Raw genomic sequence first — 16,947 nt, 5'->3', positions numbered from 1 at the left:
CCTGGTAGCGGTATATTTGGGGCAGTGCAGCAGGAAGTGATGTTTCCCTGGTTGTGGTATATTTGGGGCAGTGCAGCAGGAAGTGAGGTTTCCCTGGTTGTGGTATATTTGGGGCAGTGCAGCAGGAAGTGAGGTTTCCCTGGTAGCGGTATATTTGGGGCAGTGCAGCAGGAAGTGATGTTTCCCTGGTTGCAGTATATTTGGGGCAGTGCAGCAGGAAGTGAGGTTTCCCTGGTAGCTGTATATTTGGGGCAGTGCAGCAGGAAGTGACGTTTCCCTGGTTGTGGTATATTTGGGGCAGTGCAGCAGGAAGTGAGGTTTCCCTGGTTGTGGTATATTTGGGGCAGTGCAGCAGGAAGTGAGGTTTCCCTGGTAGCGGTATATTTGGGGCAGTGCAGCAGGAAGTGATGTTTCCCTGGTTGTGGTATATTTGGGGCAGTGCAGCAGGAAGTGAGGTTTCCCTGGTAGCGGTATATTTGGGGCAGTGCAGCAGGAAGTGAGGTTTCCCTGGTAGCGGTATATTTGGTGGAAGTGCAGCAGGAAGTGAGGTTTCCCTGGTTGTGGTATATTTGGGGCAGTGCTGCAGGAAGTGAGGTTTCCCTGGTTGCGGTGTATTTGGGGCAGTGCAGCAGGAAGTGAGGTTTCCCAGGTTGTGGTATATTTGGGGCAGTGCAGCAGGAAGTGATGTTTCCCTGGTAGCGGTATATTTGGGGCAGTGCAGCAGGAAGTGAGGTTTCCCTGGTTGTGGTATATTTGGGGCAGTGCAGCAGGAAGTGAGGTTTCCCTGGTATCGGTATATTTGGGGCAGTGCAGCAGGAAGTGATGTTTCCCTGGTAGCGGTATATTTGGTGGAAGTGCAGCAGGAAGTGATGTTTCCCTGGTTGCGGTATATTTGGGGTAGTGCAGCAGGAAGTGAGGTGTCCCTGGTAGCGGTATATTTGGTGGAAGTGCAGCAGGAAGTGAGGTTTCCCTGGTAGCGGTATATTTGGAGCAGTGCAGCAGGAAGTGATGTTTCCCTGGTTGTGGTATATTTGGGGCAGTGCAGCAGGAAGTGATGTTTCCCTGGTAGCGGTATATTTGGGGCAGTGCAGCAGGAAGTGAGGTTACCCTGGTAGCGGTATATTTGGGGCAGTGCAGCAGGAAGTGAGGTTTCCCTGGTAGCGGTATATTTGGTGGAAGTGCAGCAGGAAGTGAGGTTTCCCTGGTTGTGGTATATTTGGGGCAGTGCTGCAGGAAGTGAGGTTTCCCTGGTTGTGGTATATTTGGGGCAGTGCAGCAGGAAGTGAGGTTTCCCTGGTTGTGGTATATTTGGGGCAGTGCAGCAGGAAGTGAGGTTTCCCTGGTTGCGGTATATTTGGGGCAGTGCAGCAGGAAGTGAGGTTTCCCTGGTAGCGGTATATTTGGGGCAGTGCAGCAGGAAGTGAGGTTTCCCTGGTTGCAGTATATTTGGGGCAGTGCAGCAGGAAGTGATGTTTCCCTGGTTGCAGTATATTTGGGGCAGTGCAGCAGGAAGTGAGGTTTCCCTGGTTGTGGTGTATTTGGGGCAGTGCAGCAGGAAGTGAGGTTTCCCTGGTTGCAGTATATTTGGGGCAGTGCAGCAGGAAGTGATGTTTCCCTGGTTGCGGTATATTTGGGGCAGTGCAGCAGGAAGTGAGGTTTCCCTGGTAGCTGTATATTTGGGGCAGTGCAGCAGGAAGTGAGGTTTCCCTGGTAGCAGTATATTTGGGGCAGTGCAGCAGGAAGTGATGTTTCCCTGGTAGTGGTATATTTGGGGCAGTGCAGCAGGAAGTGAGGTTTCCCTGGTAGGGGTATATTTGGGACAGTGCAGCAGGAAGTAAGGTTTCCCTGGTAGTGGTATATTTGGTGGCAGTGCAGCAGGAAGTGAGGTTTCCCTGGTTGTGGTATATTTGGGGCAGTGCAGCAGGAAGTGAGGTTTCCCTGGTAGCTGTATATTTGGGGCAGTGCAGCAGGAAGTGAGGTTTTCTTGGTAGCGGTATATTTGGGGCAGTGCAGCAGGAAGTGAGGTTTCCCTGGTTGCAGTATATTTGGGGCAGTGCAGCAGGAAGTGATGTTTCCCTGGTAGCGGTATATTTGGGGCAGTGCAGCAGGAAGTGAGGTTTCCCTGGTAGCGGTATATTTGGGGCAGTGCAGCAGGAAGTGAGGTTTCCCTGGTTGCGGTATATTTGGGGCAGTGCAGCAGGAAGTGAGGTTTCCCTGGTTGCGGTATATTTGGGGCAGTGCAGCAGGAAGTGAGGTTTCCCTGGTTGCGGTATATTTGGGGCAGTGCAGCAGGAAGTGAGGTTTCCCTGGTTGCAGTATATTTGGGGCAGTGCAGCAGGAAGTGAGGTTTCCCTGGTTGCAGTATATTTGGGGCAGTCCAGCAGGAAGTGAGGTTTCCCTGGTTGTGGTATATTTGGGGCAGTGCAGCAGGAAGTGATGTTTCCCTGGTAGCGGTATATTTGGGGCAGTGCAGCAGGAAGTGAGGTTTCCCTGGTAGCGGTATATTTGGGGCAGTGCAGCAGGAAGTGAGGGTTCCCTGGTAGCGGTATATTTGGGGCAGTGCAGCAGGAAGTGAGGTTTCCCTGGTAGCGGTATATTTGGGGCAGTGCAGCAGGAAGTGATGTTTCCCTGGTTGCAGTATATTTGGGGCAGTGCAGCAGGAAGTGAGGTTTCCCTGGTAGCTGTATATTTGGGGCAGTGCAGCAGGAAGTGAGGTTTCCCTGGTTGTGGTATATTTGGGGCAGTGCAGCAGGAAGTGAGGTTTCCCTGGTTGTGGTATATTTGGGGCAGTGCAGCAGGAAGTGAGGTTTCCCTGGTAGCGGTATATTTGGGGCAGTGCAGCAGGAAGTGATGTTTCCCTGGTTGTGGTATATTTGGGGCAGTGCAGCAGGAAGTGAGGTTTCCCTGGTAGCGGTATATTTGGGGCAGTGCAGCAGGAAGTGATGTTTCCCTGGTTGCAGTATATTTGGGGCAGTGCAGCAGGAAGTGAGGTTTCCCTGGTTGCAGTATATTTGGGGCAGTGCAGCAGGAAGTGAGGTTTCCCTGGTTGCGGTATATTTGGGGCAGTGCAGCAGGAAGTGAGGTTTCCCTGGTTGCGGTATATTTGGGGCAGTGCAGCAGGAAGTGAGGTTTCCCTGGTTGCAGTATATTTGGGGCAGTGCAGCAGGAAGTGAGGTTTCCCTGGTTGCGGTATATTTGGGGCAGTGCAGCAGGAAGTGAGGTTTCCCTGGTTGCAGTATATTTGGGGCAGTGCAGCAGGAAGTGAGGTTTCCCTGGTTGCAGTATATTTGGGGCAGTGCAGCAGGAAGTGAGGTTTCCCTGGTTGCGGTATATTTGGGGCAGTGCAGCAGGAAGTGAGGTTTCCCTGGTTGCAGTATATTTGGGGCAGTGCAGCAGGAAGTGAGGTTTCCCTGGTTGCAGTATATTTGGGGCAGTGCAGCAGGAAGTGAGGTTTCCCTGGTAGCTGTATATTTGGGACAGTGCAGCAGGAAGTGAGGTTTCCCTGGTTGCGGTATATTTGGGGCAGTGCAGCAGGAAGTGAGGTTTCCCTGGTTGCGGTATATTTGGGGCAGTGCAGCAGGAAGTGAGGTTTCCCTGGTTGCGGTATATTTGGGGCAGTGCAGCAGGAAGTGAGGTTTCCCTGGTAGCGGTATATTTGGTGGCAGTGCAGCAGGAAGTGAGGTTTCCCTGGTAGCGGTATATTTGGTGGCAGTGCAGCAGGAAGTATTGTTTCCCTGGTAGCGGTATATTTGGGGCAGTGCAGCAGGAAGTGATGTTTCCCTGGTTGTGGTATATTTGGGGCAGTGCAGCAGGAAGTGAGGTTTCCCTGGTAGCGGTATATTTGGGGCAGTGCAGCAGGAAGTGATGTTTCCCTGGTTGTGGTATATTTGGGGCAGTGCAGCAGGAAGTGAGGTTTCCCTGGTTGCAGTATATTTGGGGCAGTGCAGCAGGAAGTGAGGTTTCCCTGGTTGTGGTATATTTGGTGGCAGTGCAGCAGGAAGTGATGTTTCCCTGGTAGTGGTATATTTGGGGCAGTGCAGCAGGAAGTGAGGTTTCCCTGGTAGCGGTATATTTGGGGCAGTGCAGCAGGAAGTGATGTTTCCCTGGTTGTGGTATATTTGGGGCAGTGCAGCAGGAAGTGAGGTTTCCCTGGTTGCAGTATATTTGGGGCAGTGCAGCAGGAAGTGAGGTTTCCCTGGTTGTGGTATATTTGGTGGCAGTGCAGCAGGAAGTGATGTTTCCCTGGTTGTGGTATATTTGGGGCAGTGCAGCAGGAAGTGATTTTCGTCCTCGAGGGTCTTCAGCTCACAGTGTTGGCACAGTCTCTCCTCCCTGGGTTTGTACGTCTGTCTGTGTCTCCCAGACTCTATTTGCAGGATGTGAGCACTCAGTCTGTAGACACTCAGGATTTTCCTCTCTTGAGGGTTTTGGAGCTTTTCCAGGTATGGGGCCATTTTATATTCTCTCTGTAGAGACTGGTATATGGCTAGCTTTTGTGACTGTTTTATTTCATTCCTCCATTTATCTACATAGTCCTCGCTGCACTTGGCTGTGGTGTGCTTTATCTGGGCTCTTGTTATGACCTGTGGGTCGGGGGTTGGAGGGAGCAGAGAGTTGACAACTTCTTTCAGTGCACCCGGCTTTTCTTGGTCTTCATTGTGCAGCATGGCTTTGTAATGGGGCGAGTCGGGGCTTCTGCTCTGTAGGTGGGCCCAGTAGGACAGCACTCTCTTCTGTATCTCTGTAGTGGGAGGAGTCGGGGCTTCTGCTCTGTAGGTGGGCCCAGTAGGACAGCACTCTCTTCTGTATCTCTGTAGTGGGAGGAGTCAGGGCTTCTGCTCTGTAGGTGGGCCCAGTAGGACAGCACTCTCTTCTGTATCTCTGTAGTGGGAGGAGTCAGGGCTTCTGCTCTGTAGGTGGGCCCAGTAGGACAGCACTCTCTTCTGTATCTCTGTAGTGGGAGGAGTCAGGGCTGCTGCTCTGTAGGTGGGCCCAGTAGGACAGCGCTCTTTTCTGTATCTCTGTAGTGGGAGGAGTCAGGGCTGCTGCTCTGTAGGTGGGCCCAGTAGGACAGCACTCTCTTCTGTATCTCTGTAGTGGGGGGAGTCAGGGCTGCTGCTCTGTAGGTGGGCCCAGTAGGACAGCACTCTCTCCTGTATCTTTGTAGTGAGGGAGTCAGGACTGCTGCTCTGTAGGTGGGCCCAGTAGGACAGCACTCTCGTCTGTATCTCTGTAGTGGGAGGAGTCAGGGCTGCTGCTCTGTAGGTGGGCCCAGTAGGACAGCACTCTCTTCTGTATCTCTGTAGTGGGGTGAGTCGGGCCTGCTGCTCTGTAGATGGGCCCAGTAGGACAGCACTCTCTCCTGTATCTCTGTAGTGGGGGGAGTCAGGGCTGCTGCTCTGTAGGTGGGCCCAGTAGGACAGCACTCTCTTCTGTATCTCTGTAGTGGGGTGAGTCGGGCCTGCTGCTCTGTAGATGGGCCCAGTAGGACAGCACTTTCTCCTGTATCTCTGTAGTGGGAGGAGTCAGGGCTGCTGCTCTGTAGGTGGGCCCAGTAGGACAACACTCTCTTCTGTATCTCTGTAGTGGGAGGAGTCGGGGCTGCTGCTCTGTAGGTGGGCCCAGTAGGACAACACTCTCTTCTGTATCTCTGTAGTGGGAGGAGTCAGGGCTGCTGCGCTGTAGGTGGGCCCAGTAGGACAACACTCTCTTCTGTATCTCTGTAGTGGGAGGAGTCAGGGCTGCTGCTCTGTAGGTGGGCCCAGTAGGACAGCACTCTCTCCTGTATCTCTGTAGTGGGGGGCAGGGCTGCTGCTCTGTAGGTGGGCCCAGTAGGACAACATTCTCTTCTGTATCTCTGTAGTGGGAGGAGTCAGGGCTGCTGCTCTGTAGGTGGGCCCAGTAGGACAACACTCTCTTCTGTATCTCTGTAGTGGGAGGAGTCAGGGCTGCTGCTCTGTAGGTGGGCCCAGTAGGACAGCACTCTCTTCTGTATCTCTGTAGTGGGGCGAGTCGGGGCTGCTGCTCTGTAGGTGGGCCCAGTAGGACAGCGCTCTCTTCTGTATCTCTGTAGTGGGAGGAGTCAGGGCTGCTGCTCTGTAGGTGGGCCCAGTAGGACAGCACTCTCTTCTGTATCTCTGTAGTGGGGCGAGTCGGGGCTGCTGCTCTGTAGGTGGGCCCAGTAGGACAGCACTCTCTTCTGTATCTCTGTAGTGGGAGGAGTCAGGGCTGCTGCTCTGTAGGTGGGCCCAGTAGGACAGCACTCTCTCCTGTATCTCTGTAGTGGGAGGAGTCAGGGCTGCTGCGCTGTAGGTGGGCCCAGTAGGACAGCACTCTCTTCTGTATCTCTGTAGTGGGAGGAGTCAGGGCTGCTGCTCTGTAGGTGGGCCCAGTAGGACAGCACTCTCTTCTGTATCTCTGTAGTGGGAGGAGTCAGGGCTGCTGCTCTGTAGGTGGGCCCAGTAGGACAGCACTCTCTTCTGTATCTCTGTAGTGGGAGGAGTCGGGGCTTCTGCTCTGTAGGTGGGCCCAGTAGGACAGCCCTCTCCTCTGTATCTCTGTAGTGGGAGGAGTCAGGGCTGCTGCGCTGTAGGTGGGCCCAGTAGGACAGCACTCTCTTCTGTATCTCTGTAGTGGAAGGAGTCAGGGCTGCTGCTCTGTAGGTGGGCCCAGTAGGACAGCACTCTCTCCTGTATCTCTGTAGTGGGAGGAGTCAGGGCTGCTGCTCTGTAGGTGGGCCCAGTAGGACAGCACTCTCTTCTGTATCTCTGTAGTGGAAGGAGTCAGGGCTGCTGCTCTGTAGGTGGGCCCAGTAGGACAGCACTCTCTCCTGTATCTCTGTAGTGGGAGGAGTCGGGGCTGCTGCTCTGTAGGTGGGCCCAGTCTGACAGCACTCTCTCCTGTATCTCTGTAGTAGGGTGAGTCAGGGCTGCTTCTCTGTAGGTGGGCCCAGTAGGACAGCACTCTCTTCTGTATCTCTGTAGTGGGAGGAGTCGGGGCTGCTGCTCTGTAGGTGGGCCCAGTAGGACAGCACTCTCTCCTGTATCTCTGTAGTGGGAGGAGTCAGGGCTGCTGCTCTGTAGGTGGGCCCAGTAGGACAACACTCTCTTCTGTATCTCTGTAGTGGGAGGAGTCAGGGCTGCTGCTCTGTAGGTGGGCCCAGTAGGACAACACTCTCTTCTGTATCTCTGTAGTGGGGGGCAGGGCTGCTGCTCTGTAGGTGGGCCCAGTAGGACAGCACTCTCTCCTGTATCTCTGTAGTGGGAGGAGTCAGGGCTGCTGCTCTGTAGATGGGCCCAGTAGGACAGCACTCTCTTCTGTATCTCTGTAGTGGGAGGAGTCAGGGCTGCTGCTCTGTAGGTGGGCCCAGTAGGACAGGACTCTCTTCTGTATCTCTGTAGTGGGAGGAGTCAGGGCTGCTGCTCTGTAGGTGGGCCCAGTAGGACAGCACTCTCTCCTGTACCTCTGTAGTGGGAGGAGTCAGGGCTGCTGCTCTGTAGGTGGGCCCAGTAGGACAACACTCTCTTCTGTATCTTTGTAGTGGGAGGAGTCAGGGCTGCTGCTCTGTAGGTGGGCCCAGTAGGACAGCACTCTCTTCTGTATCTCTGTAGTGGGAGGAGTCAGGGCTGCTGCTCTGTAGGTGGGCCCAGTAGGACAACACTCTCTTCTGTATCTCTGTAGTGGGGGGCAGGGCTGCTGCTCTGTAGGTGGGCCCAGTAGGACAACATTCTTTCCTGTATCTCTGTAGTGGGAGGAGTCAGGGCTGCTGCTCTGTAGGTGGGCCCAGTAGGACAGCACTCTCTCCTGTATCTCTGTAGTGGGAGGAGTCAGGGCTGCTGCGCTGTAGGTGGGCCCAGTAGGACAGCACTCTCTCCTGTATCTCTGTAGTGGGAGGAGTCAGGGCTGCTGCGCTGTAGGTGGGCCCAGTAGGACAGCACTCTCTTCTGTATCTCTGTAGTGGGAGGAGTCAGGGCTGCTGCTCTGTAGGTGGGCCCAGTAGGACAGCACTCTCTTCTGTATCTCTGTAGTGGGAGGAGTCAGGGCTGCTGCTCTGTAGGTGGGCCCAGTAGGACAGGACTCTCTTCTGTATCTCTGTAGTGGGAGGAGTCAGGGCTGCTGCTCTGTAGGTGGGCCCAGTAGGACAACACTCTCTTCTGTATCTCTGTAGTGGGAGGAATCAGGGCTGCTGCTCTGTAGGTGGGCCCAGTAGGACAACACTCTCTTCTGTATCTCTGTAGTGGGAGGAGTCAGGGCTGCTGCTCTGTAGGTGGGCCCAGTAGGACAGCACTCTCTTCTGTATCTCTGTAGTGGGGTGAGTCAAGGCTGCTGCTCTGTAGGTGGGCCCAGTAGGACAGCACTCTCTTCTGTATCTCAAGCAGTAGTGGGAATCTCCCCAGCTCAGCAGGGATTGTTTTAGGTACTCCGATGGACCTGGAGCAGGGGTGCAGGTAAGGTTTTTGTGGCCCCAAGCGGACTGTAGGAAGTGGCCCTATCCTGGCGCGGTGAAAAATGGGCGTGGCTATCCTGTATAAGTGGGTGTCGCCATGACATGTGGGTGGAGCTGGAGGGTGGATTGGGGCGGGGCTGTTTGCGGGGAAAATGGATGTGGGGGTGATTGAGGCGCGCGCAGTGCGCCGCGCCGAAAGATGGATTTTTGTCCATGACTTGGGCTATCATTCATAAAGCATTTCCGCATGCAGAAATGCTTAAAACAGCTGACTTTACCGACCACTCGGCAAAGTCAGCATTCATAAAGGCTCTTTCCGCATGGAAAAATGACACTACCGAGCAGAGTGATAAATCACCGCCTTGTGCGATGATTATCGGTACAAATGTAGCAAAATGTTCATTCATAAAGAGCGGTGTGAGGTCGGGAAGTCCCGCTCCCTCTGATGTGGCGATACCAATGTAAGTGAATGGAGACACACAGACCTCCCAGGCAGCTGCAGCAGAGCGAAACACAGAGAAATGTATCAACTCGGCAGCTTCCGTGTCTCCGCAAGCCTACCGCCTGTCTACCGCCAGCTTAGCTCGGGGAATCTCCGCACTGCTTCCGCACATGGATACATCTTTATGAATGCCCACCCAGAAGTCTAAAAATCCGCCAGCGGTGTTTTCCCGCACTGATTCTCTTTACCGACAGCCTGTTCATGAATGATAGCCATTGTATGGGCGGAGCTTAACCGTAGCACAGCAAATATAGCCAACTATGACCATTACATAATAAATGCAGCAACAGTTACCCCAGACACCAGAAAATAAAAACGCAATTTGTGCAACATTTCAGCAGAAAACAAACAGAATTTGGGCCACATTTCAGCAGAAATCAAACGCAATTTGGGCCACATTTCAGCAGAAATGAAACGCAATTTGGGCCACATTTCAGCAGAAATCAAACGCAATTTGAGCACATTTTCAGCAGAAATCAAATGCAATTGTGGCACATTTTCAGCAGAAATCAAACGCAATTAGGGCCACATTTCAGCAGAAATCAAACGCAATTTGGGCACATTTTCAGCAGAAATCAAACGAAATTAGGGCACATTTTCAGCAGAAATCAAACGCAATTTGGGCACATTTTCAGCAGAAATCAAACGCAATTTGGGCCACATTTCAGCAGAAATCAAACGCAATTTGGGCACATTTTCAGCAGAAATCAAACGCAATTAGGGCACATTTTCAGCAGAAATCAAATGCAATTAGAGCACAGTTCTGCAGAAATCAAACGCAATTAGGGCACATTTTCAGCAGAAATCAAACACAATTAGGGAACAGTTCAGCAGAAATCAAACACAATTAGGGCACAGTTCAGCAGAAATCAAACACAATTAGGGCACAGTTCAGCAGAAATCAAACACAATTAGGGCACAGTTCAGCAGAAATCAAACACAATTAGGGCACAGTTCAGCAGATATCAAACGCAATTAGGGCACAGTTCAGCAGATATCAAACGCAATTAGGGCACATTCTCAGAGCTGCAAAAAGAAAAGAATGTACTCACCCGGCACTGGCAGAAGTCTTCTCTCCCCGTCTCCTCTCCTGGCCGGCTCCTCAGGCGCGCAGTTCCCACGGAACTCCCTCCCTCCTCCAATCTCCCGCGCTGATTGAATCAGGGCTACGGGAAGATGGCCACCCGAAGCCCTGTACTGGAGGCATAGTCTCCAGAGCAGGGCTTCGGCGGTGGCCATCTTCCCGTAGCCCTGCCCTACTCTGCTCTGCCAGCCCCGCGGGGCTGCGGGAAAACAGTGACGTCACGCCGACGTCAATGAGCCGCCGAGGCCCCTACGATCTTGAGGCCCCAAGCGACCGCTTGGTTCGCTTTATGCCTCGCGGCGCCCCTGAGTTCACCACAGCAGCAGCCCCCAGCTCCAGCAACGGCAGAGCAGGGCTACGGTAAAATGGCGTCCAAAGCCATGCTCTGGAGACTGAGTCTGCAGTGCAGGGCTTCGGGCGCCATTTTCCTGTAGCCCTGCTCTCAGCGCGGGAGTTTCAGTTTCTGGCTGAAGAGGATCGTGGGAGCTGCGCGCCTGATGGAGGCCAGGACAGGAGGTCTGCTGTGCTGCAGGTGAGTACATGTTTTTTTTATTTATTTATTTATTTATTTATACTAGCGTTCTGGGCAAGTCTGCTACTTGATTGGAAGTGTTTTCTGGCCAGGTCTGCCACATGATTGCACGTATTTTCTGGTCAAATCTTCCACATGATTGCATGTATTTTCTGGTCAAATCTTCCACATGATGGCATGTATTTTCTGGTCAAATCTTCCACATGATTGCATGTATTTTCTGATCGAATCTTCCACATGATTGCATATATTTTCTGGTCAAATCTGCCGACATGATTGCATGTATCATGGGTCAAATCTGCTACATGATTGCACGTATTTTCTGGTCAAATTTGCCACATGATTGCATATATTTTCTGGTCAAATCTGCTACATGATTGCATGTATTTTCTGGTCAAATGTGCTACATGATTGCATGTATTTTCTGGGTAAATCTGCCGACATGATTGCATGCATTTTCTGGGCAAATCTGCCACATGATTCCACGTATTTTCTGGTCAAATCTGCCAACATGATTGCATGTATTTTCTGGTCAAATCTGCTACATGATTGCATGTATTTTCTGGACAAATCTGCCAACATGATTGCATGTATTTTCTGGACAAATCTGCCAACATGATTGCATGTATTTTCTGGTCAAATCTGCTACATGATTGCATGTATTTTCTGGTCAAATCTGCTACATGATTGCACGTATTTTCTGGTCAAATTTGCCACATGATGGCATGTATTTTCTGGTCAAATCTGCTACATGATTGCATGTATTTTCTGGTCAAATCTGCTACATGATTGCATGTATTTTCTGGGCAAATCTGCCGACATGATTGCATGTATTTTCTGGTCAAATCTGCTACATGATTGCATGTATTTTCTGGTCAAATTTGCCACATGATTGCATATATTTTCTTGTCAAATCTGCTACATGATTGCATGTATTTTCTGGTCAAATGTGCTACATGATTGCATGTATTTTCTGGGCAAATATGCCGACATGATTGCATGCATTTTCTGGGCAAATCTGCCACATGATTCCACGTATTTTCTGGTCAAATCTGCTACATGATTGCATGTATTTTCTGGGCAAATCTGCCGACATGATTGAACGTGTTTTCTGGTCAAATCTGCCACATGATTGAACGTGTTTTCTGGTCAAATTTGCCGACATGATTGAACGTATTTTCTGGGCAAATCTGCTCACATTACGTGTATTTTCTTGAGAAAACCTGCACAATTATGTGAATTTTCTGGGAAAAGGGTCACCAAAACTTGGGACCATTGTCTTTGCGTTGCACTTTTAAAGGGAACCCGAGGTGAGAATAATATTGGGCTGCCGTATTTATCTCCTTTTAAAGCAGTATTGTCACCATAAAAATCTAATTTCAACAGCATCTGGTCTGAGTGTATTAAGTGACAAAGATGCTAATCCTGCATTCAAAACTTTTTTCTGCTGTTCTGGTTTGGAGTTATTACATACTACAGGAGCACTGGTCCTAGTGCCAAACAGTGCCAAAAGTTGAATGCTGGGAGTTCTTTTGAATGCTGGGAGTTCTTTTGAATGCTGGGAGTTCTTTTTATCTATAATATATTCCTCCTTTTCCATTTATTTCCCTGCCTAGCTGATCACTTGTGTTTACAAGCAAGGCTGAGCTGACTCAGTGATTGGATGTGTAAATAAAAAAAAAGATTCTGGGAGGAGGGCAGCTAATGAATACACAATGAGCAAGAGAAGGGAGGGGGGAAAGAGTCAGGGAGGATATGATGTAAGCATTAGCTTGGCAAAATGGCCACAGCCTGCAATAGGATTTTCTGCTTTTCCTTTGTAAAATTAACAGGAATCATTACGTGGACAGCACAATACATCTGTTATGTAAGTAGAGGTAGTATTTATCCACTTATATATGTGGTTTTTATTTCTAGGTTCGCATGGGTGTCGCTTGTTCTTTAAGCAATACCAGTTGCCTGGCTGCTGGTTTCTGACAATATTGTCAGCACTGACAAGATTAGCTGCATGCTTGTTTCTGGTGTAATTCAGTTCACTACTGCAGCCAAATAGATCAGCAGGGCTGCCAGGCAACTAGTATTGTTTAAAAGGAAATAAATATGGCAGCCACCATATCACTCTCACCCTGGGTTCACTTTAAATTAGTTAGCTCTGCCCTCATCTGGTCATGGCCACACCCATTTTTTGCCGCGGCGCGCGAAGCATCAGCTACCCCGGAAATTGGTCCAGCACCTGCATAGCACCCCCCCCCCCCCCCCCAAAAAAAAAAAATAATCCTGGAGCCGCCACTGCACTTACATACCTGATATTTAACTCTTTCAGGCAGAGAAAGAAAAAAAGGAACACCGCATAGTGATTAGTGTGCTAGGCACTCTACATACACATGTCTATCTCATCATGTCACATGTCACTTCGGGTATCCTTTAAATGAAGCAGAGTAAAATGTTCGGTTGTGTGCGATCATTCCAAAATTGGGGTGGGGGGAGGGGCGCACACTCACATGTTTGCCTCAGGCAGCAAACAGTCTGGTACCCGGCCCTGGGAGTGCTGATATAGACTTGTTCATAATCAGACATGTTGATTATTGAGGAGGATGAGAGCTTTCATTGACATGCTGGAGGATCTTACCCTGAACATCAGGAAAGTTGGCGATAAGGAACAGGCTGAACTTCAGAGTGCTACTGGTGGACTCAAGACCGGCTGATAGAAGCGACACCAATATCATCAGAAGACTCAAGTCACAGAAATCTGGGTCCACTTCATGCTCCACCTGAGGAGACAGACAACTCTATTATTTGCCAATTCCGGCTCGGAGAACAATAAGTACTATATAGTTTTGCTGCCACCTGTCCATCTCTGAGTGACCACAATGATCCCAGCTGACCTTACGTCATCTCAGCATCATGCTGGGAGCTCACTGGGGTCATCAGAAGAGTTTTCCCAAACACTGAGTGACCACAATGATCCCAGCTGACCTTATATCATCTCAGCATCATGCTGGGAGCTCACTGGGGTCATCAGAAGAGTTTTCCCAAACACTGAGTGACCACAATGATCCCCAGCTGACATATCATCTCAGCATCATGCTGGGAGCTCACCGGGGTCACTGGAAGAGTTTTCCCAAACACTAAGTGACCACAATGATCCCAGCTGACCTTATATCATCTCAGCATCATGCTGGGAGCTCACTGAGGTCATCAGAAGAGTTTTCCCAAACACCCAGTGACCACAATGATCCCAGCTGACCTTATATCATCTCAGCATCATGCTGGGAGCTCACTGGGGTAAGTTGAAGGGTATTTCCAAATACTGAGTGACCACAATGATCCCAGCTGACCTAATATCATCTCAGCATCTTGCTAGGAGCTCACTGGGGTCACCGGAAGAGTTTTCCCAAACACTGAGTGGCCACAATGATCCTAGCTGACCTTACAGCATCTCAGCATCATGATGGGGGCTCACTGGGGTCACCGGAAAGGAGTTTCCCAAACACTGAGTGACCACAATGATCCCAGCTGACCTTATACTATCTCAGCATCTCAGCATCATGCTGGGAGCTCACTGGAGTCACCAATACAATACAATACACTAACATTTCTATAGCGCTTTTCTCCCATAGGACTCAAAGCGCTTAGACTCTCTCACATTCAGTAATTGGTAGTAGGATGAAGTATTCACACAACAAAAGTTATGATTCTGCAAATGCCAAACTGAACAGGTGGGTTTTCAGTATGGATTTAAACACGGCCAGGGATGGAGCTGTCCTGATCTGTTGAGGTAGGGAGTTCCAAAACGTAGGGGCAGCATGACAGAAGGCTCTGAGACCAAAAGTTTCCAAGTGGACTCTGGGTATGACTAGATTATTAGAACCTGTGGATCTGAGAATGCGGGGATTGCTACGCAGCTGTAACATATCTTTCATGTATCCAGGGCCTAGATTATTCAGGGATTTAAATGTCAGTAGCCACAATGATCCCAGCTGACCTTATATCATCTCAGCATCATGCTGGGAGCTCACTGGGGTCACCTGAAGAGTTTTCCCAAACACTGAGTGACCACAATGATCCCAGCTGACCTTACATCATCTCAGCATCATGCTGAGAGCTCACTGAGGTCATCTGAAGAGTTTTCCCAAACACTGAGTGACCACAATGATCCCAGCTGACCTTATATCATCTCAGCATCATGCTGGGAGCTCACTGAGGTCATCTGAAGAGTTTTCCCAAACACTGAGTGACCACAATGATCCCATCTGACCTTATATCATCTCAGCATCATGCTGGGAGCTAACTGGGGTCACCAGAAGAGTTTTCCCAAACACTGAGTAACCACAATGATCCCAGCTGACCTTGTACTATCTCAGCATCATGCTTGGAGCTCACTGGGGTCATCGGAAGAGTTTTCCCAAACACTGAGTAACCACAATGATCCCAGCTGACCTTGTACTATCTCAGCATCATGCTTGGCGCTCACTGGGGTCATCGGAAGAGTTTTCCCAAACACTGAGTGACCACAATGATCCCATCTGACCTTATATCATCTCTGCATCATGCTGGGAGCTCACTGGGTTCATCAGAAGAGATTTCCCAAACACTGAGTGACCACAATGATCCCAGCTGACATTATATCATCTCAGCTTAATGCTGGGAGCTTACTGGGGTCACTGGAAGGGTATTTCCAAATACTGAGTGACCACAATGATCCCAGCTGACCTTATATCATCTCAGCATCATGCTGGGAGCTCACTGGGGTCATCAGAAGGGTTTTCCCAAACAATGAGTGACTGCAATGATCCCAGCTGACCTTATATCATCTCAGCATCATGCTGGGAGCTTACTGGGGTCACTGGAAGGGTATTTCCAAATACTGAGTGACCACAATGATCCCAGCTGACCTTATATCATCTCATCATCATGCTGGGAGCTCACTGGGGTCACCGGTAGAGTTTTCCCAAACAATAAGTGACCACATTTATCCCAGCTGACCTTATATCATCTCAGCATCATGCAGGGAGCTCACTGAGCTCATCAGAAGAGTTTTCCCAAACACTGAGTGACCGCAATGATCCCAGCCAACCTTATATCATCATATTGGGTTCACTGGAAGGGTATTTCCAAATGCTGAATGGCCACAATGAAATCAGCTGACCTTATATCATCTCAGCATCATGCTAGGAGCTCAATGGGGTCATCAGAAGAGTTTTCCCAAACACGGAGTGACCGCAATGATCCCAGCTGACCTTATATCATCTCAGCATCATGCTGGGAGCTCACTGGGGTCATCAGAAGAGTTTTCCCAAACACTAAGTGACCTCAATGATCCCAGCCGACCTTATATCGTCTCATCATCATGCTGGGAGCTCACTGGGGTCATCAGAAGAGTTTTCCCAAACACTGAGTGACCGCAATGATCCCAGCTGACCTTATATCATCTCAGCATCATGCTGGGAGCTCACTGGGATCATCAAAAGAGTTTTCCCAAACACTGAGTGACCTCAATGATCCCAGCCAACCTTATATCGTCTCATCATCATGCTGGGAGCTCACTGGGGTCACCGGAAGAGTTTTCCCAAACACTAAATGACCACAATGATCTCAGCTGACCCTATATCATCTCAGCATCATGCTGGGAGCTCACTGCAGTCACCGGAAGAGTTTTCCCAAATACTAAGTGACCACAATGATCCCAGCTGACCTTATATTATCTCAGCATCTTGCTGGGAGCTCACTGAGGTCATCAGAAGAGTTTTCCCAAACACTGAGTGACCACAATGATCCCAGCCGACCTTATATCATCTCAGCATCATGCTAGGAGCTTACTGGGGTCACTGGAAGGGTATTTCCAAATACTGAGTGACCACAATGATCCCAGCTGACCTTATATCATCTCAGCATCATGCTGGGAGCTCACTGGGGTCATCAGAAGGGTTTTCCCAAACAATGAGTGACTGCAATGATCCCAGCTGACCTTATATCATCTCAGCATCATGCTGGGAGCTCACTGGGGTCATCAGAAGAGTTTTCCCAAACACTGAGTGACCTCAATGATCCCAGCCAATCTTATATCATCTCATCATCATGCTGGGAGCTCACCAGAAAGGAGTTTCCCAAACACTGAGTGACCACAATGATCCCAGCTGACCTTATATCATCTCAGCATCATGCTGGGAGCTCACTGAGGTCATCAGAAGAGTTTTCCCAAACACTGAGTGACCGCAATGATCCCAGCTGACCTTATATCATCTCAGCATCATGCTGGGAGCTCACTGGGGTCACAAGAAAGGAGTTTCCCAAACACTGAGTGACCACAATGATCCCAGCTGACCTTACATCATCTCAGCACCATGCTGGGAGCTCACTGGAGTCATCGGAAGAGTTTTCCC

At 50.2% G+C, this 16,947-nt stretch overlaps 1 protein-coding gene across 3 annotated transcripts in view; it reads right to left on the bottom strand.

The window, feature by feature from the left end:
- The window catches only part of LOC137519286 (cytochrome P450 2B19-like), a 192,227-nt gene that overhangs the window by 50,402 nt on the left and 124,878 nt on the right, over window positions 1-16,947 (bottom strand). For all 3 annotated transcript variants that reach the window (XM_068238223.1, XM_068238225.1, XM_068238224.1), the window contains one exon: window positions 13,194-13,335. In XM_068238223.1, coding sequence (XP_068094324.1) covers window positions 13,194-13,335 — 142 coding nt within the window. The remainder of the gene's footprint in view (window positions 1-13,193; window positions 13,336-16,947) is intronic.

Source organism: Hyperolius riggenbachi, chromosome 5 (assembly GCF_040937935.1).
Source record: "Hyperolius riggenbachi isolate aHypRig1 chromosome 5, aHypRig1.pri, whole genome shotgun sequence".
Classification (NCBI taxonomy): domain Eukaryota; kingdom Metazoa; phylum Chordata; class Amphibia; order Anura; family Hyperoliidae; genus Hyperolius; species Hyperolius riggenbachi.
This window is presented reverse-complemented; position numbering and strand designations above follow the sequence as displayed.